The 23870-nt window shown below is 39.1% G+C and overlaps 1 protein-coding gene across 2 annotated transcripts in view; it reads left to right on the plus strand.

Moving 5' to 3' along the window:
- The first annotated feature begins 458 nt into the window (after positions 1–458).
- The window catches only part of Akap10 (A-kinase anchoring protein 10), a 64225-nt gene continuing 40813 nt past the window's right edge, over positions 459–23870 (plus strand). Inside the window, exons 1-5 of one of the 2 annotated variants that reach the window (XM_028776522.1) lie at positions 459–727; positions 8112–8159; positions 13537–13713; positions 14206–14757; positions 20194–20292. In XM_028776522.1, the coding sequence (XP_028632355.1) occupies positions 640–727; positions 8112–8159; positions 13537–13713; positions 14206–14757; positions 20194–20292 (964 nt within the window). In that variant the 5' untranslated portion in view covers positions 459–639. The remainder of the gene's footprint in view (positions 728–8111; positions 8160–13536; positions 13714–14205; positions 14758–20193; positions 20293–23870) is intronic. The other variant, XM_028776523.1, reaches the window with a different exon arrangement.

The raw sequence follows: 23870 nt of genomic DNA on the forward strand, positions 1-23870 counted from the left end.
AGCCAGAAGATCTATAGGAAGATGGCATTCGAATAAGAACGGAAAAAACGGTTCCCTGTCGAGGATCAGGCTGCTGGCTCCTTCTGTTTTGAGCATCTGTAGGGATTTGATATGAAAATAAGCCTACTACTCTTTTTCTCCCTTCCGAGGTCACTTTGAGGGACGAAGCTTCAGGAGCTATAAAAGAGCAGATTCCTCGTCCTGCTGGCTCCCCTGCATCCCTCGGGAACCTGGCAGGGCAAAGCTGCCAATCAGCCTGGGGCATTTAGCAAGATTCCGCGAAAAGCCTGTGTGTCAGTGTTGGCCCCAGCTTTCCGAAGAAGAGGCTCACCAAAGAGACACCCGGAGCCTCCAGCAGGAAGGGCTCACAGACTCGAGGACGCCGGGTCACGTGGGCTGGGCGGGCGCGCGCTCCAGCCCCGCGGGAGGAGGTGCGCAGAAGGGGGCGGGGCCGGGGCCTCCCGTGAAGCCCCGCGCGCGGACGGACCGGAACTCTAAGCGGGTGGCTTGTTGATAACATGGCGGCAGCAGCTGCCGGGGCATCCCGAGGAGGCGGCAGCGCCCACACCCGGAAGGAGGGGCTGTTTTCGGACTAGTGCAGCGGCTCCTGCGGACCCGGAAGTCCCAGCCAGCTGCTGAATGAGGGGAGCCGGGCCCTCCCCGCGACACTCCCCCCGCACCCTCCGCCCCGACCCGGGCCCCGCCATGTCCTTCTTCCGGCGGAAAGGTAGCGGAGGGGTCGCGGGCGGGGGGCGAGCCGGGCCTCGGACAGCGGTGGGGCGGCAAACCTGCAAGGGTTTTGTCAGGGCAGCCGCGAGGCTCTCGGTGAGCCGCTCGGCCTCCGCGCCGACACCCGCGGTGGGTTGTGCTGCCCCGGACTCCGCAGGGGAGAAAGTGGCCTCCTCAAGCGAGGTCGAGCGGGATTGTCGCTTTGGGCCGAAAGTGCTTGCTTAAACCCGTAGAAATTAACACCTGTTTGCTAAAGACAGGTTTTTCTGGTGTGTTTGTTTTCCAGAGGTTTATGTGTGTGTGTTGTCTGTGTGCACGCGCGCACTGTGGTTCAAGATCAAGGAAATCCCTTTACTTATAGGAAGTCTTGACTTTTCCGAATATTGGGGGACTTATGCCTAACTAAACTCACGTGAAACTTATTTCTTCAACTAGCGCTATTTTCTAGTTTCCTCTTTTGGGGACGGGGGTGGAGGGCGGAAGGGGGCCCACTGTTATTCCTAAAATAAAATTTCTTACTACTGAAGTTCCGTATTCGGAAGACTACTGCTTTTGATGATTTAGCAACTTTACTAATTATTGGAACCGTTGTTGCTGTTATAAATGATCTACTTAGATTTCTGATATTTTCTGATGTTCAGTTGTAAAAGCTTAGTTTTAAAGTAGAGGCAAGGTGATTTTGATCCTGAAAGGGTTGTTGTATTTCATTAAATATACATACACAAATTGATCAAGTCTCTTTAGATGGAGGTGGTGCTTCAGAGAAGACTTTTTTTTTTTTTTAAAAAAAAACCATAACACTAAATCAGACTTGTATTCACATGATAGCTTTTTCATAAACCCTGTAACTTGAAACAGCCAGTTAACCCACTTTTTTCCCAGCTGAGAATCAGGTGATTCCTAAAGGCCTCATAGGACTGAAACTGTCTGTTGATGCTAGATGAGAAATGAATGAAACTGGTACAGTAAAGTATCTTAATATCTCTGGAATTATTACCTGTATCTAGTTTGACAGTGTTGGGGTACTTATTTTTTAAGGGGGAAAATGCATTCTAAGTATGGGACTAATTTCAAGTTGCACAATAGACTTGTCTGTTTATTTAACACACACTATCAAGTGTCCAGTCTGCCAGACACTGTCTTAGGGTGTCACGGAACAGTCATATGGACATAGTCTCTGTACCTATGAAGCTCATTGATGCTGTAAGACAAGAAATAGGCCAAAAAATGTGTGTATATACTTACAAACTGAATGATATGAAAGAGTAATTTATGAAGAAAAACCTATTTTGGTTGGATGTTAGTGGAAGAACTCAGTATGTAGCCTTGAAACAAAGTTAGTAGGATGTAACTTTAGAGAGGTCAGGAAAGACACTGGAGGTACCAGGAATAAGGAGCTGGTGCCCTTTAGGAAGGCAAGGCAGCTGCTCTGACTGAGGCATAGAGAGGCAGGTGGGCAAACGCCACATTATCAAGAGTTTTATTCCAAACTCAGAATATATTATAAAACTTTTGAAGAGAGGTGACCTTACAATAAAAAAGAGTGATCTGATTATTTGCTTAGAAAGCTCATTCTAGAGCCAGATGGCTCAACAGGTAAAGACCCTTGCTGTGGATCCTAACCATCAGAGTTTGAGCCCCAGGACCCACAGTGGTGGAGGGAAAGAGTAATTCCATTAAGTTGTCCTCTGACCTCCACACATATGCTGTGGTACATCCACTCCCACAAAATAAATAAATGTACTCAAGAAAAAAAAGGATTATTCTAGATGAGTTCTGGAGACTGAATGTGGCAAGAGAAGTTAGAAACAACCTTTTTGGGGGGTTGGGAGTAGAGACAGTCTGGCTTTGTAGTCCTGGCTTTAGCATTTACTGATGAGATCAGGGAGCCTTATGGACTGTCTTCCTCTAATTTAGTATTTGGATTATAGGCATGTATCAACACACCTGACTTCTGAAGACAGTCTTATAAAGATCCTCATTAGTTTATTTTTCATTCTTTATAGAGGTTTATCACATCTCATTTGAAATGGTAAATCTAAAATCAGGAAAAGAGGGCTGGAGATGGCTCAGTCCTTAAGAATTTATGTTGTTCTTACACAGGGCCTGGGTTTGGTTCCCAGAACCTACATGGCAGCTTAGAACCATCTGTAACTCCAGGTCCAGGGAATCCTTTACCCTTCTGGCCTCCTTGGGCACTAGGCATGCACATGTATAGATATAGGCAAAACACTTACACACAACAACAAAATGGAAACAATTGTAAGAATTACCTTAGTGTTTCCTCAGTTTACCTGTCCATTGTGTTAAGTTTTTCTTTTGCATCTAAGTCTTTTGAGATAAGCCTTTGTAATCTACTATCATGAGTTTTGTCTTTTTTATTTTTTTGAATTTTCAAATCAGTATTTTGATATGTAGTCATTACTAATCTTAAAGTACAACAATCCTGTCTCAGTCTTCTGAGTACAAGGATTACAGGAATGTAACACAGCCTGGCCTGTCTGTCTCTTCTGTATACATACCCTGGAACAGATGGAATGACAAGATTCACATTCATCTTTAAGAATAGCTTCTCTTAGATCTCTGTCATTCTATTCTACTTTCACACAGAAATGTCCCATAGGAATTAGCACTGCCTTTTGAATTGTATTTTATGTGTATGGGTGTGTTGCTTGTGTAAGTATGTACACCATGTGTGTGCCTTTGCCCAAGGAGGCCAGAAGAGGGCATCTGAGTCTCTAGAACTGGAGTTAAAGATTGTTGTGAGCCACCATGTGGGTGCTTGGAAGTTATTGTAACTACTTAATTCCTTACATTTCTGTTTACCCATTTTTGTATTAATTTATTTCTTAGTTTTTACTTGCAAAAATTGGTGTTGATGATCATTTAAGTAGGTGTCTTCCCATGCAGTTATCCAAGAATATCAATCATCAGGCTGAGATAACAAACGAAGAGTGGTTAGAACAATTACCCTACCTTATGCATGCTTTTTCTATTCTCATCTGTGCTGTTTTTTTTTTTTTAACTGCTGCCAACTTTCTCTTTTGAAATGTTATTGGTAGACACAGTTCCACACTGGAAAGCCAAGATAATAGCTCCTAAAACATAAGCTATCACACCTAGCCACTTGGCACAGTGCTTCCAACCAGCTGGAATTAATCATGGCTTTGAAACCCAGAAGACACAAACAGAAAGGGGAATGCCTTCTTCAGTATAGTGATCACAACTTTCAAGGGCTCTTAAAAGACCCTGCCTTCATTTGCTGGACCTACAGAAGAGCAGCAAATATGTGAAGTAATTTCAACTCACTCCAGGATACTCAGAAAGTGTGTGTGTGTTTATATGTGTGTGTCTGTGTGTGTTTATATGTGTGTTTATGTGTGTGTGTGTGTGTGTGTGTGTGTGTGTGTGTGTGTCTGTGTGTGTAGGCACTCTGAGTTTAGAAGAGTGTGTCAGATCTGGAGCTAGAGTTACATGAGTGGTGGGATCCAAACTTGAGTCTGATACAAGTGTAGTATGTGCTTTTTTTTTTTTTTTCTTCCTGAGACAGGGTTTCTCTGTAGTCCAGGCTGTCCTGGAACTTGTTCTATAGACCAAGCTAGCCTGGAACTCAGAGACCTAGCTACCTCTGCCAGAGTGCTAGGATTAAAGGTGTGCAACCCGGGACAGGCAGGAGTATGTGCTCTTAACTCCTGAGCCATCTTTTCAGCCTCCTTTCCTTAAATACTTTAAATTCTCTACCCCAAGAACAGATTTTTTTTCCCCCTAAGTCATTTCAGGTTTTGTTTTATTCACATATTTATTCTCTCTACTTTGGAGATTTTTATTTTATTTGTGTAGAAGGGGTACAGGTATAACTGGGTATGTAAGGAAATCTAAGGATGTAAGAATCTGAAAATTCAAAAAAATAAAAAGGACAAATAACAGATTACAAAGAGGATATCTCAAAAGACTTAGATACTGACTCTGTGGAGTCAGTTCTTTCAACTTAATGTGGGTTCTGAAGATCAAGTTAATCAAGTTTATATGGCAAGCACTTTAAGAATTAATTAAGCCATCTTTCTAGTCCTTGGGATTTATTTTTCTATTTCAGAGACAAGATACAGTCCATTCATCAAATCTCTTACTCCACCAGCATTTTATTTTGTTTTTAGATTTATATATGTATATGAGTGTTTTGTTTACATATATGTATGTGCGCTTTGTGTGTGCCTGGTGCCCTAGGAGGTCAGAGGAGGAAGTTGGGTCATCTGGAACTGTAGACATGGGTCCTCTGGAAGAGCAGCACATGCTCTTGACCCCACTAAGCCATCTCAACAGTCCAGTGCACTACCAGCTTTTGAAACAAAGTGTTATTGTAACACAGACATGTCTGTATTTTTGATAGTATAAACAGAGACCTTTGAGGTCAGCAGAACTTAAAGTAGTTATAGTATAGGACTAGTGGAATGGCTCAGCAGGTCAAAGTGCTTGTTGGGCAAGTCTGACAACTTAAATTCAGTCCCTGGAACTTATCATAGTGAAAGGAGAAAGGACTCACATTGTATTCTGATCTCCACATATGTATACTGACATAGACACACACACACACAGTGCATCAAGTAAAATAAAATTTTGAGATTAAAAAAATAGTGTGTGAATGTTTTGCCTGAAAGTAGTATGTTAATGCACTATGTAAATGCTGTGCCCTTGGAAGCCAGAAGAGAGCGTTGATCATCTATGACTAGAGTTCCCGTCAGTTGTTAGCCACCATGTGGGTGCTAGAAATCAAACCTGGCTCTTCTAGAAGAGTAGCCAGTGTTAACCACTGAGCCATCTCTCCAACCCCAATTAAATTTTTTTTTTAAATGGGGCTGGAGAGATGGCTCAGAGGTAAAGAGCACTGGCCACTCTTCCAGAGGTCCTGAGGACAATTCCCAGCAACCACATGGCTCACAACCATCTATAATAGGGTGTGATGCCCTCTTCTGTCATGGAAGCATACATGCAAATAGAGCACTCATAAACATAAAATACATAATTTTAAAACATTTTTTGAAAATGTTTATATTCTGGCCGTTTTCAGAATAAGTGTGAACCTTTAATATAGCTGTAGATGTATAGAGATACAGATATAGAATAAGAGGTAGGAGAGGTGGAATTATTTTTTCCAGATAGTCTTAACCAGTTACTTCATAAGCAAGGTGATAGCAAAATAGTGCTGCTTTCTCCATCTGCATAAAATCAGTTTCCTCTTGACATCTAAGTTGAAATTCAAGTAACATCTCAAAGGACTTCTTTAGACACCAGCCTAATCAGAGGAGACGACCTCCACCAGTGTTGACTGTCAAGAGTGGTGACATGTGGCTGAATTTAGATTGTATTCTGGGATAGCCCTTAATAGACATGCTGACTGATGGGATACAGAGTAGGAAAAAAAGACAAGTTGAAGGGTGGACTGAAGTTTTACCCTGAGAAAGTAAATACTCAAAATCTGATGATAGGTCTTCATGGACCAAGTTTGTAGTTAAATTTCAGATAAGTTAAATAAACCTGTCAGAGATAAGAAGTAGACCAACAGTTAGCTGCAACAGTCTGGTTTTAAGTAAGGTAGAAAAAGCTGAAGGTGTAAAGTTGGAAGTTAAAACTACACAGGTGATGTTAGAAGACAGTGGGCCCTGCCTCCTGCCTCTCAGGAGCTAGTGGTCTCTGCCACTTTCCTGCCCCTATGCTTTACCTTTTCACAAGCAACAGCAAGAATGGTCTGGAACCTCTGCGATCCACGCCTCAGAATAAATGACATGACAGAAACAATCAGGGTGATTAAAAATTGGTGGTGCATGCCTTTAATCCTAGCACTTGGGAGGCAGAGGCAGGCTGGTCTACAGAGTGAGTTCCAGGGCTGCCAGGGCTACATAAATAAAAGTCAGGGCTAATCTTTATAGGCTAGTTCTATGTGAAAATAAAAATAAGGACCATCATGACATCTTAATATTTAAAAAGACAAATGATGCCGGGCAGTGGTGGCGCACGCCTTTAATCTCAGCACTTGGGAGGCAGAGGCAGGCAGATTTCTGAGTTCGAGGCCAGCTTGGTCTACAGAGTGAGTTCTAGGGCAGCTAGGGCTACACAGAGAAACCGTGTCTCGAAAAACAAAAACAAAAAACAACAAAAAAAAGACAAATGATAGTCTTGTAATTTCATCCTCTCCAGAGAATAGGCTTCACCATCTCCATATATCAGAAGAGACATAGGCCACTGTGGGGTGGTGGGTGGTACTTTCTTGCTATTCGAGCACTTGGAAGGCTAAGGCAAGAGGATTCCTGTCAGATACTGGTCACACATTCCTGACAGCAGTGCCTAGTGACAGCAACCACTTTATCTTTCTCAGGTTGATGCCTACATGCTTGGAAGTAGATTTGCTGAAGGCAGGGGCACTTTTCTGGTCCAGGAGAGTTGAGCACACTCTGGGGATTTGGGTTGTTGATGGGTTGACTTTAGGGAGATGCTTGAGAGCCAGCTATTTTTTGCTGCTGGCTTTTCAGCATTAATAGTATTTCAGAACATGGAGACATGGGCACATTCTGAGATTTCTTACTTTCATAAGCCACTCAAGATGAAGTCAAGGAAATTTAATGTTTAAGACAAACAAGGAGAGTAAAGGAGATTTAAAATAACCTCATGTCAGGTCTTATAATAGAATCCACACTTGCCTAGAGCAGCTTTGCAGCTTTCTTGCTTGCTGTTGTGAGCTTATCTGCTATAGAATTTTTCACTGTTTTGTGTAATAAAGGAAAGATTATGTAATCATTTTAGAGACAACCTGTTAGACCTTAGGCTTAGGAGTTGAGCTTGTAAGTTTGGGATGTTTGTCCCCAAAGCTAGGGAGGGCACACAAAAGAAGTAAGATGCTCTATAGAACCAAAGAAGTCTTTTCTTCCTGTGCTTGTAGGCAGCATAGTGGGTGACTCGTGGTATTAAAGTTTACCCTAAATTTATTTCAAATGCTTTTTGCAAGTATTTCACTTTTCATCAGCAATCCTCTAAGTGAGTTTTATAAATTACCTGATTTTACTACTTAAGGGAATTAATGTTCAGTGAAATTAAATAACTTATCCATGATTACCTGGCTGATAAGTAGCAAAAGGCAGAACTTGAATATAGATGTTTTGAAGGTTGACTCTTTAAGAGCCCTTCTAGAGGTTTTGATTGATTGCTGTTCAGAGGTTACTTTTCAAAGAATTCTTTTCTAAGAACTGGCCTACCCCCAGGGCACATATAGTTTATTGTTCTAGAACTCAGAATACTCATTCGATTAGATTCAAGTGTCTCTGATGTTGACAATATATAGAATGGAACTCTTTTATTGCATAAGTTGGTCATGATGCCCTTTTGTGTTCTAGTGAAAGGTAAAGAGCAAGAGAAGACCTTAGAAGTCAAATCCATTAAAGGTGAGTGGTTCTCCTTTGTACTCACAGCGATGGACCTGTGGGTATGAATGTTCTAATTTTTATCTTCTTTTGTGATGACAGTAATCATTCTCCATTATTATTACTACTATTATTTACAATTGTGGTTTATCTTTCTCTTTAGTTATATTCTAACAGGCTTTTACTGAGCATTTGCTGGTTGCTTTTAAGTGTACCAGTTTTTCTTTATAAATCATACATTTGATTGTTCCCTAACAGTCATTAGTTATTCAATAAAACAGACACTGAGTTGTGACAGCTAGAGAGAATCCCATTTACAAGTCTGGTTTTCTGTCTATTCAGAAATGTGGATGAGTACAGTTTTCACTATATTACTTAGGACCAATGGCTTTCATTGAAGCTTAGTCTCAGTACATTGTGAACATTGTGGATATTAACACACTGTTCTTATTTATGGGTTTAAGTATGCTTTTTTTTTATATCGCTGCTGGGTTTTTTATTCAATGTCTATTATACTGAGATTGGAATGAAAATTTACAATGGAAAATTATTTCCATAGCCAGTACGTACAAAATTCATTGTCGAACATAGCTAAAATCAGAACTGCAGTCTTTACACAAAACTGACACTAGTAGCCTGACTTTGGAAAGTCTTGGAATTTTCTTTAGATTCTTCATTTTGTATAGTGAAGAGATTGGCTTCATTTTGTTTCCCAGTGAGTTTCTAATTCTCTAAATTAAAATTGAGATTTAAAATTTTCATACTAGATGGGTTAGATGCAGCATGCCTTTAATCAAAGCACTCAGGAGACAGGTGAGGCAAATCACTTTGAGTTTGAGGCCAACCTGGCCTACATAGCAAGTTTTAGGATGGCTCAGGCTAGTGGGACCATGTCTTAGAAAAAACAAGTAAGTTATGTCTGAAAAATAATAATTTGCCAAATAATATATAAAGTAAAATAATTTTCATGCTCATAATCTGCTTGTGAGATCACATTGTCTCTGCTTAGAAGGTAGGGACTTGACTTTATGATAGTAACAGAAACATTACAAGAGCCAGCCCTTCAAGAAGGGCCCTCGAGAGACTCACTGGGCAAAACTTGTGGCAGGAGAGAACTGATCTGGAGGTTATCCTCTTATTTCCATAAACACTCCCTGCCACAGATGCACCTGTACTTGTTTGCATGCATGAACATGCACACACAGACATATGTAAGGATAAATGTGAAGTTGTAGTCTGATTAACAGGACCTACTTAAATGTACACCAGCAAATGAACCAAAAATAGTAAATAGCCACCATTTATAGAGCACTTTTTAATTCTTGGTATTTAAAAGGTTGGCTGTAACTTTTAAAAAACTTTTAAAAAGTTGGCTGTAACAAGACTGAAAAACATGGATATTGCTTTTATTGAGTTCATAGATTAGTAGGGGAGAACAAAATTTGCCAAATAATTTTACAGGTGGCTCAAACTAGTGATGGGAATAAAGAAATGAGGACAGAATTGAAAGTCCAAGAGATAAATTAGTTGAGTTTTGTTATTGATTAGATCTCAGACATGAGGGACATGAATGTAAGGTTTCTGACTTGCTACCTTTCTGGCTTGCCTCACAGAACCACACTAGGGAATTATATGTTTAGTTGTGGTGTATTGTGGGAAGTGCTTTTGAGTCATTCATTTCCATGTTTTCACACATAGTAATTCTAGGATCTGAGGTTTTAACCAGAGGTATGACTCTAGGTGACCTAGGTTGGAATTCTGCCTATTGAAATGACTCTTTCCAAGTTCATAGATCTAGTAAAAAGTAGTTACCTTTTCTGTGTATTTGCCTCTACCTCTAAAAATGGAAGAAATACCAGTCTTGAAGAATTGTTTAGAGAGACCCAAACATAAGTAAAAACCCATAGACAAAGCAGCAGATTGTCTGGTCTGTCATGGGTGTTCTAGGTAGTGATTGCTGCCTAGTGTTAACATAGTGAGCTGAAGTGGAGGATTGCAAGGAGCCCAGAAAATTTGAGGTCAGCAAACTTGAGGGAATACTTCATGAAAGTGTTACAGCCTATATAAACACTGAAGAATTAAGAAGATTTGAATTAAAGAGATTGGTTTGGTTTGTGGGTTTTTTTGGTTGTTTTGTTTTTGTCCTTGCCAGCCTTTAAATTCATATATATATATATATATACATATATATATATATATATACACACACACACACATGTATATATGTATAGTCAGAGGGTCCTTCAGATAAGTAAAGGGAAATTTTTACAGAAAGATTGAAATGATGTTGTACAGAGCCATAAAGACCAGAAAAGAAAAGAGGCCCTAGTCACAGAGTTGTTGCCAACAACTCAGTTGCTTCTCTCTCCACCCCCCTAGATTCCTGATGCTCTCAGTCTGTCCACCCCCATCCCTCACCCACACCCTCTTCTCCTGCTGCTGCCTTTAGGAGGCCATTTCCACTGAGGAGAAGGAATTGTATCAAATGCCTGCTAACTAGAACTTTCAAATAAAGGAGACTGAGGATTACATATCCATGTAAGAATTCAACTGGCTGGAAGTCCTTTACTACTACTATTCAGGGATTGCTCATAATTATGATGAAAAGAAGCTAGAGACATTTAAGAAGAAATTTGCCTTTGTTACCATTGTACTGTAGTTAAGCACCCAGAATATAGAGAAGCAATTCAGCTATAGAACACATACCAGTTTCTAATAGAGACTGGACCAGCCAAGGATTATTTCCTGAAGGTTTGAGAGTTTTAAGTGCTGTGGCTCTCTGAAGCTTAAGTAAGGGTTTCCTTACAATGAACAGAACTATCTTGTGTAGCAATATCCATTTGGAGACCAATTTTAACTCATACTAATGTAACTCCTTCATGCAATAAACTGAAAAGAGTTATGCCAAAAGACAAAACAGAAAAACGTACAAGAAATCCAAAAACAGAAAAGAAAGTTGACCTAGAGAAAATGGGGAGCCACTGTAGGCCTTTGAGGAGGATACTGATGCTATATGGTTTTTTCAGAAGGGTAGTTTGCAAGAATTCTAAGATGGAGACTCAGAAATTCTTTTGTACTATAGAAAAAGAGGTTAGTCTTGAAAATAAATTTAAAAAGTAAAAGAAAAAGATGCTGAGATAGTGAAAAAATAAGACAGTACTCTTGAGCTTTATAGACTGGTGGATTTGAGCAGACAGGGAAATTAGAAAGAATTGATTTAAAAGAGGTGATAACTTTTATATTAGGACAAATATGGCCTCAGGTGGCGGAGCCAGAGAAGGAATCCCCAGCAATAAATAAGAAGAGATGTAAGAGCAGAGTCCAGACTAAAGGACGGGTAAGCAATCAGACCAGGGCTTCTCCAGATGCTCCAGAGAGGTTTTCCTTAGGAGCTAGTGCCAAAGGAACAATAAAGGGCTAAGTTATTCTGCTTTTATTGAATTTGTAGATCTAATTAGATCTGATTTTTTTACTAAGTTTATTTGGGGCAAGGAGAAGAGCTTATAGTTTAAAGTTTGAAAATTTTTGCTCTAGTAATAACTGAAAGTTTGAGAATAAATGTACGTTAGAGAAGAAAGCATCATAGAACATTCTTTGGAAGAAGAGTCAGGGAAGCAGACCATTCCTGACAGTGGACAATTAAGAAATGGGTTTTAGAATGAGGAGGACTAACTCAAGGGAAATTAGGGAGTATAATATCATGGAGACCAACTAAAGAGTGAGGAAGGAACCGATGGCTATGAGGCATGAGTTCTAATAGAGTAGTGAAGAGAGGGGAAAGCTTGTGTTTTCCCTGCATGCATACTGCATGCATATGTGCGCACCATGTATGTAGAGGCCAGAGGAGGGCATGGAACTGGGGTTACAGTGGTTATGAGGCCACCGAGCACTGAGTGCTAACTGATACACTACCTCCTCTCACACTCCAAGAAAAAGTACTACACAAATGGATTCATACCATTTTTGTTATCATGGACATCTAATTAATATATAATTAGAAAGGAGACAGTCACATAGAATTTTTCAGTGTTGCTGTTATCTGTGTAAGAAAACTAGCCAGGGATGGTGAGATGGTTCAGTGGCTAAGCGTAATTGCCATACAAGCCTAGAGACCTGGGGTTTGATCCCCTGGAACCTACATAAAGGTGGAGGAGAGAAGTTGTTTTCTGCTTTCCATGTGTTCATTGTGGCATGTATACTCATACACATGTATCATGTACACACACACCCTAGTAAATATTTTTTAAAATCTAAAACTGGCTCTGATAGTGCATATCTGTAATCCTTATAATTCTGGAGGCTGAAGCAGGAGGATTGAGAGTTTGAGGATAACCTGGCCTACATAATTAGACCATGTCTCAAAATATAACATAAAAAGCAAAACTATTTTTGTTTATAAACTTGGTTAAAATGGTTTTACCCCCTTTAATGTAACATGAAATACAAAACAAAAGTAACTTAGTTTTAAGTTAAGGGATTAAAGGCATGGAGCACTGTGCCCTACCTAAGAGTATTTATTTTTAAGTAGCTTGAACTTTAGTCATCAGTGTCTTTTATTACATGGAGAAACTTTGTTGCTCAATTAAAGAGGAAAAGTATTGTGATGAACATTTTTCTAGATTTTTTTTCTCTTATGAATTTATTTTAAATTTAGTTTTGTTTGTGAAGCAAGCAAAGATTAAGAAATTGAAAAGGCCCACGTTTCAGAATGCTTTCTAAATTTTTATACTTCACTCTGAGGAGACAGGTTCTGCCTTGTTGCCCAGATTAACCTGGAACCTGACTTGGCTCCCTGCTGGGATTGCAGTTGTCTAGCACCAAACTCAACTTGCCTTGGTTCTTTTAGTCAAAGTTTCCAGAGAATAATCTTTCTAAATTGTATTTTGGTATAGTATTTTAAGAGTTCTAAATGATAGAGTATCTTTGTTCCATTTTACTGAGGGTTGATATTGTCTATTATTTTTTGGAGACGTGTTGTGAAGCTCTGTCAGTCATGGAATGTCACCTGCCTCTGCCTCCCGCTTGCTGGGATTAAAGGCATGTGCCAAACAGCCTGGCTTTATTTATTTAATGTGTATGGGTGTTCAATCTGCTTGTATGTCTGAGTGCAACATGTGTGTCTCTACACTATATGTGTGTCTATTCCCCACAGAGGCCAGAAAGGGGCACTAGAACCCTGGACTGGAGTTGCAGATGTTTGCAAGTTTCCATGTGCTGGGCTTGAACCAGGGTGTTTTTGGAAGAGCAACCACTAAATCTCTTTAGCACTTTAGCTATTTTTTGAATATTGCTTAAGTGTTAAAAATTTTAATTTTTTAGGTTTTCTTAAAGCCTGCCCATGAGTTTAGGTAATCAAATTGTGTATAACTGTAAATTTTTTTTTTTTCAAAACATACAGCTTCAATACATTCCCCACAAAAAAGCACTAAAAACCATGCCTTGCTGGAAGCTGCAGGACCAAGTCATGTTGCAATCAATGCCATTTCTGCCAACATGGACTCCTTTTCAAGTAGCAGGACAGCAACGCTTAAGAAACAGCCAAGTCACATGGAGGCTGCTCATTTTGGAGACCTAGGTAAGTGACCACCACTTCTTGCTATCTCCTAGTCAAGGACAGACTTCCACGTGAGATTCCAGTCTTAGGATACTGAACTATGTGATTTGAAGAGACTTTGAAAAGATACATTTTAAAAAAAAAAAAACACTGCAAGTGTAATGAAATAGTATTCATGTAAATATAAGGCTAGTCCAATAGAATAGTGAGCAGTGTACTGGAGGGATGCGTTTGACACTTAATAAGATTGCATACACGGGCACACATTTTAGTAGGAGATACAAAGCAAAATAGTGAGTTAAAATATTAAAATATATTCAGAGTTTGGTAATTTGAACATCAAGTGGAGCTGTGGGAAATGGCTACTCCTCGTTGTAAACAGTGTAAATGAGTGAAGACTGTTTTGAAAAACAGTGGAAGTACTGTCTGATTCCACTGTTAGAAATCCTGGTAGACTGTGTTTAGATAGAAAATTATTATCAAATGGCTGATTCATTTCCTTCTCTTGTTTAGGCAGATCCTGTCTGGACTATCAGACTCAAGAGACCAAATCCAGTCTTTCAAAAACCCTTGAACAAGTCTTGCGTGACACTGTTGTCCTTCCATATTTCCTTCAGTTTATGGAACTTCGGAGAATGGAGCACCTGGTGAAATTTTGGTTAGAAGCTGAAAGTTTTCACTCTACAACTTGGTCCCGAATAAGAGCACACAGTCTAAACACAGTGAAACAGAGTTCACTGGCTGAGCCTGTCTCTCCATCTAAAAAACATGAAACTACTGCATCTTTTGTTACTGAATCTCTTGACAGGAGGTTGGGAGATTCTAGCTCAGCCCCAGTGCTTGTGACTCAATCGGAAGGAACTGACCTGTGTAGTAGAACTCAGAACACTCAGAATCACTTGCTGCTTTCCCAGGAATGCCACAGTGCCCATTCTTTCCAAGTGGCCAGAACAGGAACTCATCAGATTTCTACAGACTCCCAAGAATCCTCTTCCAGACTTGCCGTAGCCAGTAGAAATAGTTGCTCTTCTCCACTGAGAGAACTATCAGAAAAACTAATGAAAAGTAAGTATGATATCTCACAACGCAGAACCCAAGACAAGGAACAGGAGGGTCAGAACCATAGGCATTCTTGCTGGTTTACACACTTAGGAGGATTTGGAGGGTTGAGTGGAGTCAGAGTGTTAAAAAAGAGCAGGAAGGAGATCTTGGGTGTCTTTGTTGCTAAGTGTAACCAGCTGACCAGATCAGCAGGGCAGTGTGCTGCTTTTTTGTACATTTGTAAGGGAAGCCATTGACCAAGGGGATAATCTCCTGGTCATGGTCCTCAGTACTGTCTAATTGCACCTTGTAGGTTAATTTTTTTCATTTCATTTTTTTTAGATTGCCGATAGATATCATTTATTGACTTCTGTACTAAGTATATATTTGAATTTCATTTGTCATGACAGCTGTGTTAAATAAGTATTAATATTCTGTTTACCTCTGAGAAAAGTGGTTTAGAAAGTTGCTTCTTTAGGTTGCCTAGTGAGTGAGGTGCTAGAAGTAAACCCAGACATTTTGAAAAGAGCATATTTTTCTTTCCTATTCTATTAGTTCAGAAATTGCACCATGTTCTCATTTTTGTAATTATTGCTCTGTTCTATTTCTAAAAGGCCTTGCTTTTTTCAAATACTTGTAGCTTATGGAATCTCTAAAGATAGGTCTGGTTTGCTAATGAATCAGTTTTAGTTTGTCATTTCATCTTGGAAAGTTCCTAAGTTTTTTGTAAGATTTTACTTTACTCTGTGTGTAAATGTGTGATTGTGGACATGTGAGTGATGTTGTGTGTGTAGAAGTCAGAAGAGAGTCTTCAAGTTTCCTCTCCTTACACGGTAGGCTCCAGGGATCGAGTCTCAGGCTTGTGGTTCAAGCATTTTGATATTGCTAGCTCCTGAATTCTTTCTTGCAGTGTTTTTATTTCTTTTTTTTCCCTTTCTTTCTTTCTCTTGTAGTTTCTTGTTCCTTCACTCCAGTTTTGATACTGTCTTTATCTTCTTAAATATATTAAACATAGTTGTCTGATATTCCCATCTATAGTTCTAGTAGTCCTGATTCATTGTGAATCTTCATATTCAGAAACTTGGTGTGGATTATGTTTTGCTGTATACATGGGTGAATTACAGATAGTTATGAGCCACCTGGTGCTGGAATTGAACCAGGTCCTGGAAAAGCAACCAGGGCTCCTTACCACTTAGCTGTCTTTCTAGCCCTAAGACCTCAGACTTTCTGTTTGGTTGGTTTTGGGGTTTTGTGACAGGTTATCTCTGTCATATTGTCTGTCCTGGAACTCCTCTGTCAAACTTAGATCTGCTTGCGTCTGCCTCCTGAATGCTGGAATTAAAGGTGTATATATCATCACTGCCCGGCAAGACCTCAGGTGTTTTTGAGTTTTGTCTTTGTTCATAAGAACAATTTAATTTAATTGTTTAATATTTAAAATAATAATTTAAATTAAATTTAAAATAATTTAATTGTTTAAAATAATAGAAAAAATTGGTTACTTCGTGAGGTAAATTCAGTCTTTCAGGAAGTAATTGTGGCAAGTTTATTCTTGAGTACTTACTATACATCTCATTTCCAAGATATAGTAATAAATGAAATAGTCACAGGCTGACCACTCAGGGAAGTTTTTATCCAGTTTATAAAATATCTGAAGAATTTTATTACTTAAGCTTTCATCTTTTATATTTTAGTTAATCTTAAATTACTTCATATGCCCTAAAGTAATTTTAAGACTTTGTTCTTAAAATTTAGTGATCTGAAATCTATCATTTTTTTAAAAAACATTTTTTAGATTTATTTTACTTGTACATTTTTTTTAATTTTACATGTACAAATGTTTTGCCTTCATACATGTATGTGCAGCACATGTGTGCCTATTGAGTCCCCCAGTGGGAGGTTATGGATGATTGTGAGCTGCATGTGGTACTGAGAATTGAAGTCAGGATCTCAACCACAGGGACATGTTCCCTTAACTACTTAGTCATTTCTCTAGTTCCTGAACTATATCATTCTCAGAAACAAACAACAACAAAGCCCTTATATCTTAGTTAAAAGAAATTGCAAGGCCGGGTGGTGGTGGCTCACGCCTTTAATTCCAGCACTTGGGAGGCAGAGGCAGGCGGATTTCTGAGTTCGAGACCAGCCTGGTCTACAGAGTGAGTTCCAGGACAGCCCAGGCTACACAGAGAAACCTTGTCTCCAAAATCCAAAACCAAAACAAAAAAAAAGGAAATTCTAAAGTTCTAGTTATTTTTATTTGTATTGTTTCATGAAATCACTATTTGAGTTTGGTTGTGGTTGGTTGAAGATCAGTTTTGAGGTGAAAAACAAAGTCTTAAGGATTCAGATATTTATTTTATTTATTTATTTTTTTTTGGGGGGGGGGTTTGCTGCAAGTATGCCTATGTGTCACTTTGTGCAGTTCCATCAGAGGCCAGAAGTGGTGTGGGATCGCCTGAAAGTGGAAGTCACAGCCAGTTGTGAGTTACCATGTGGGTTCTGGGAATCAAACCTGGGTTCTTGGGAAAAGTACCCCTCTTAAATATTTTAAAAGATAATTGTTAAAATGCTAAATCTCGAGTAACTTAAGTGCTTAAAGTATCTTCCTAATTCTTGAAAGAAAGTTTTTTTTTCCAGTTTCTGGCATATCACAGACCCTAGAAGATAAATCTTTTAAAAACAATACAGGATATTTTAAGGAATTTTTCTGTTCCTTTTCTTTCTTAAGTCACATTGGATTCATTTATTTATTTTTGTATGTGTATATGTAAATGTGCCCACATACCGTGGAGGTCAGAGAACAACTTCCACTATATGGTCCCTGCTGAGCCATCTTACAGGCTCTATTTATTTATTTATTTTATTTATTTATGTTTTTGTTTTGAGTTATGAATCTTTGATGAAGATTGAGAGATACATCAGTCTATGGATATATCAATAAGTCATTAGAACTCAGGTACTGTCTCCATTTAGTAGCAGAATCGTAGTAAGCTCACCGGTAGGGCCTATACATGTCTAGCCGTAGGTTCTTGGCCTAATAATGGTGTCAGATATGGGTTTCATATTGTAGAGTGGGCCTTAAATCCAACCTGAGAGTGGTTGGTTACACCCAGGATTCTCCTGACACCAGTATACCAGTGGGTATGTATTGCTAAACCATTCATTATTGCAGCTCAAGGGGTTCATCGATAGATGAGATTGGTGATTACTTTTATCCTCAGTAGTATGCATAGTCCCTTCCATCACTTGTAAAAGGCTAGTCACTGGAGACAAATTTTCAGGTTGGTACTAACTTGGTATCTACGTGTTCTTTGACTTGAATATATTGTGTCTTCAGCAATAGAGTCTTACTGTCAAGTTTTGGAGATAACCAAGAGCTTAATGAAGACAGTAACCTTTGATGTTTGGGAGAGATTGTGGGACCTAACTTGCCAACAACTCCAAAAGAGATAGCTAGTTCCTGGCATTGGGGTTTTTGTTAGTCTGTGATGTTGTAGGGGCATTGTTATCTCATAAGGGTAACTCACTTATAACTCTACGTGTATATTTTTAGGAAACTTCTATGGTAGTAGCTTTCCGTGAGACTTTTTTCAAAAGGTCTTTAGTGGAACATATCCTTCGCTATTTCCTTTTCTGCTCTACCCTCCCTTCCTCACACCAATTTAACCCTTCCTGTTACCATTATTCCTTTTTAACCCTTTATTTTTTTATCTATCTATCTATCTATCTATCCATCCATCCATCCATCCATCTATCTATCTATCTATTTATTGGGTTTTTTCGAGACAGGGTGTCTCTGTGTAGCCCTGGCTGTCCTGGAACTCACTCTGTAGACCAGGCTGGCCTTGAACTCAGAAATCCGCCTTCCTCTGCCTCCCAAGTGCTGGGATTAAAGGCATGCGCCACCACTGCCCGGCTCTTTTTAGCCCTTTATAACAGTGTATTCTATCTCTCACGCCTTCCTCATGACCCCTTATTAATTATCTGATATCTGGGTATTCCAAATGAAGTACATATGTCTCAAGAGTCAAAGCTAACAACCACAAATCAGAGAAGGCATACACATGCGCTGTTTGTCTTTCTTGGTCTGAGTTACCTCATAGAGAATAGTCATTTCCTCCTCCATCTGTTTACCTGCAAAATTCATTTTCTTAATAGCTGAATAATATTCCCTTATGTAGATGTTCCACATTTTTATTATTTGTTCAGCAGTTAATGTACAGTTAGGATGTTTCTTGCAGATCTATAGAATATTCCACCCAAAGAATACATACTTTTCTAAGCAGCCCATGAAACTTTCTAAAAAATAGACCATATAGTAGGACTCAGAACAAATGTCAACAAATATAAGAAAATTGAAATCACATCCTAATTCACCATGAAATAAAGCTGAATATCAACAATGGAAATGATAGAAAATATACAAATTGAACAACACACCACCGAATCAATGTAGAATGAAAGGAGACTCTAAGAAGGAAGTCTTTAAATTCCTACAATTGAACTTCTGAAAATGAAAACACAGCATATCAACATCTAGAAGGGCACAATGAAGTCAGTGCTAAGAGGAAAGCTCAGAGCACCATGTACTTACATAAAAAATTGGTAGATACTTTGTATCAATTTAGTGATGCATAGGAAGGCTTTAGAAAAATAAGAGCCATCAATAGCCCAAACAAGTAGACAGGAGGAGACCAAAATCAGATCTGAGAGCTGGAGAGAAGGCTAAGGCTCACCACTAAAATTAGAGCTGAAGTCAGAAACACAACAAATCAATGAACCAGAGTTGGCTCTTTAAAAAGATTGACACATCTTTACCCAAGTTAACCAGAAGAGAGAGAAGATCCAAATTAATAAAATTAGAGATGATTACAACAGACACTGATGAAATTAAGAGATTCTTAAAGATATACTTTTTAAAAATCTATATTCTCCTGAACTAGAGAATCTAAAATAAATGAGTGACTTTCTAGAGCTGTTCAACCTACCAAAGTTCAATCACCAAAGCAAATGATTTGCTTTCATCTTGCTAACAAGTACTTGGTAGTAACAAACTATGGAAAAGATGATCCGTTTTGACTTCAGTTTCATAGGGTTCAGTCCATGGTTCCTTAACTCTGTGTTTAAATGTCTCAAATGTTATAAGTGTAGATTTATAAAGATTTTTTAGCTTATATGGTTATATTACTGTGCAGATAGTTCAATCTTAGACTCTGGAGAAGAGACACAAAAAGAGAATGTCATAACTAAAAAGCTCAGTAGCTCATACAGACATTGGAAAAAATAATCGACCCAGGTTTTTCTGTGCTGTGAACCATACAGTGAAAGGACAACTTTACAGTGGAAGTTGTCCTAAAACAGCACTACACAGCAAACAGCACTCTGTTGTTATGAACACAGTCCATTTCAGTGATCCAAATTGCATTTTGACTTTGAATTTGTCCTCTTCTCTTCTAGGTATAGAACAAGATGCAGTGAATACTTTTACCAAATATATATCTCCAGATGCTGCTAAACCAATACCAATTACAGAAGCCATGAGAAACGACATCATAGGTAAGTAGGACTTGAAGTAATAGGAAAAAGAACTGACAAGTTTAGTTACTGACTAGAAGATTTTTTTTATCTTTAATTACCATTATTATTGAGGTTTTTTGGTTTTGTCTTTTTTTTTTTTTTGTCTTTTTTTTTTCTTCAGACAAGGTCTCACTATATAGCCATGGCTGGCCTGTAACTCTATGAAACGAGGGCTGGCCTTGTAGGGATCCATTTGCCTCTGTCTCCTGAATGTTGGGATAAAAGACATGTGCCACACCCAGCCAAAAAGAAATTTACTAGTTTTATATGTGTGTGTGTGTGTGTATACATACATGTATATATGTATGTGTATATATATACACACACATATATATATGTGTGTGTATATATGTGTGTGTCTGTGTGTGTGTATATGTGTGTGCAAGTGTGCACGCATACATGAATTGCTGTGTATGGCATGAATGCAAGAGCTCATAGACACCAGAAGAGGGAATCAGGCTCCTAGAACTGGAACAGTTGTGTGTGGTCATGTGAGTGCTATATACTGAACCCATGTCCTCTGCCAGACCAACAAGTGCTCTTAACTGCTGAACCATCTCTCAGCTCCGAGGAGATTGTGTAGTGTGTGTGCACTTGCGTGTGCATGCGTCCATTTGTGCATACCACGTGCATGCGGAAGCCCACAGAAGTTAGAAGAGGGCATTTGATCCCTGGAACTGGAGTTACAGGCAATTGTGAACCTCCATGTGGGTGCTGGGAACTAAACCTAGGTCTTCTGCAAGAGCAGTAAGTACTCTTAGCTGCAGTACCATATCTTCAGCCTCTCAAGGTACCTGATTTTAGCTCACTTCTCTCTTGCATGTTGACTCAGAATATTGGAGTGGTACCAATAATGGCAAGCACAAAAATAACATTTTTATTGACTACTCTGTAAGACTTAGACAATATTCTGAGGACTTTCCATGTATTGAATAAGAGTCTGTTGTTATAAATACAGTTACAGATACTACTTTGTAAATGAGGAAGCTTGAGAATAGAAAAGTTAGTGTTTTCAAGGACATGGAATATAAGATATGTTTGTGTTTCATTTCATTCTTGGTTTTGTTAGACAGGCAAACATTTTTTTAAAAAATGCATTTTCATAAAAAAAAAACTAGATAGAAAATTGGAGAATTTCAGAGTTGTTGAGGCATACATTTCAAAAATTTATTTCAATCATACATATGTATGCATAGGCAAAACTATATCAGTAGTTATATTATCTCTGGCTCAAACTTTAAAACTGTGGAGAAGAGGCACTGGAAAAAGGGCTAAGTGGTTAAGAACACTTCCTGTTCTCCCAGAAGACCCCATTTCCGTTCTCAGTACCCTGTGACTTCAACTGTGGGGAACCCTATGATCTGCACACATAAACACATGTAAAACACACACACACACACCACAGAAATAAAAAATGTAAAAAGAAAACTCTTTGTGGGACTAGAGAGATGACTCAGTAGTTAAGAAGACTGTTCTTCTTCAGGGGACCTGAATTCAATTCCCAGCACCCACACAGTGAGAGGCTCACAGCCATTTGTAACTCCAGTTCTAGGGGGTCTGATGCTCTCTCTGGCTTCTGTGGACACCAAGCATGCATGTGTTGCACAAAAATAAATGAAGGTAGAACACCTATTCACATAAAAAGTACATTGTTTTTTAAAAAATTGGGCAGTCACATGATGGCTCCCAAACATCTGTAACGTGATCTAATCCTTCTGGCATGCAGGTGTGCATGCATATAGAGCACTCATATAAATAAACAAACGCACCCGAAAAACAGTTTGTTGATTCATAAAATAAAGTAAAAAAAATTGGGGGGTGATCTGGGTATGCCTTTGCATAACTCTAATTCCAGTGTTGGGAGGTAGAAATGGGTGAAAGTATAGTTTTAGGGAGAGGGAAAGATGTTAAATGATGCTGCTAAGTTAAATAAGATGAACACTAAGAATTCAGAATTAAGAATTAGTAATAGTGGAATGTAGATAAATTAATTTTAAGAGTCTTCAAAGAGCTGAACATGGTGTTACATGCCTTAAATCCAAGCACTAAGCGAGCAGAGGCAGGCATATCTCTAGTTTAAGGCCAGCCTGGTCTACATAATAAGTTCTAAGACAGCCAGAGCTACATAAGGAGACCCTCATCCCAAAAGAAAAAAGAAAGAATATTTAAAGAAAATAAGAAGAATGGCTCAGGAAGTATTGAAAATTTTTATGAGCCATATTGCTGTGAAGAGTGTGAAGTCAAGGAACAAGGTCTTTGGTTTTGTTTCTAAAGTAAGGTTATTACAGCCACAAAATGTGTTACCACATTTAAGGAGGAGTGTGTGCTTAGCACCCTCCTGGCAGCTGATGAAAATGAGAGCACTGACACAAAAGCTTGAAGGAAGAGCCTTGTGGAAGCAGACAGTGGGATTTCAGAGTTGGAATGGAAGGCTGCTCAGATAAGCAAAAAATGATTCATCTGGGATGGAGAGTGTCTTAGTAATTCAGAAAGAAAGAAAAAAAAGAAAGAAAATCATCTTAAGTGATAAGAACAAATGCACTCTGGGGTGGTAAAGACCCATGTGACAGAAGGGATTAGGAATCGTCTCATTGCTCTGGATTTTCAGTGAAGTAGAAAACAAAGTCCTCAGCAGAGAGAATAGACTTAAGGGAAAGCATGCTATAATAAGAATATAGGAAGCATTTAGCTTCTCCTGCTATACTTTGACAGTTTTAAGACTGGTCTGTGACCCTGGATATATGGGGCCTTCCCCATCAACAACCAGTTAAGCATATGATTCTCTAGCAGATGCTACTTAAATGTTATCTTCGTCAATTCAGTTCTGTCACTGGCTGCCTGGAAATAGCCTAATATTCTAGAGGTTGAGGGCTTTGTCCCACAAGACTTTTTCTTCTGAGAAGGTTGTGACCTACATTGCTTGCTCTCACTCACCCTCCTTGGGTTTGATAAGTTTTGCTAGAGCAGCTTGTAGAATCTAGGAAAATAGTTAAAATTTCTAATTTATTATAAAGGATGCAGGTCCATAGTCAATCAGAAGCTACATACAGGGCAGATTGAGAAGGAACATGGAGCTTTGTACTTTGTCCACATGCACACCACCCTCTGTATGGTCATTAATGTGAAACTCCTCTTTCTCAGTCCTGTACTTTAGGTTTTAATAGTGGTTTCATTGTGTGGACATAGCTGAGTATGAATATTGGCCAAGAATATGAATACCTGGCCTTCAGTCCCCTTCATTGAAAATCCTAACCCTCTCAGCAGGTCATGGTCATAGGTCCCAGTCATTCTGGTGACCAGACCTGAAACTTACTAGGTGTTCGCATACTGGTTATCTTATAATCATATGATAAAGACTCTCATAGCTCCAGAGACTCCAAGAAGTTTAAGATCAGGTGGCTAGGAAGTTGGTCAAAGACCACATACACATTCATACCACACCTGAGCATTGTCTGGAGAGCGATGAATAAAGGGATCAGGATGTAACTGACCCTTGAGTTTCTTGAAGCCTCTCTAAAGATAGGGACTGAGCAGAGCTGGCCCTTATTGTTGCTTCG

Source organism: Grammomys surdaster, unplaced genomic scaffold (genome assembly GCF_004785775.1).
Source record: "Grammomys surdaster isolate TR1022 unplaced genomic scaffold, NIH_TR_1.0 270, whole genome shotgun sequence".
NCBI classification, from domain to species: domain Eukaryota; kingdom Metazoa; phylum Chordata; class Mammalia; order Rodentia; family Muridae; genus Grammomys; species Grammomys surdaster.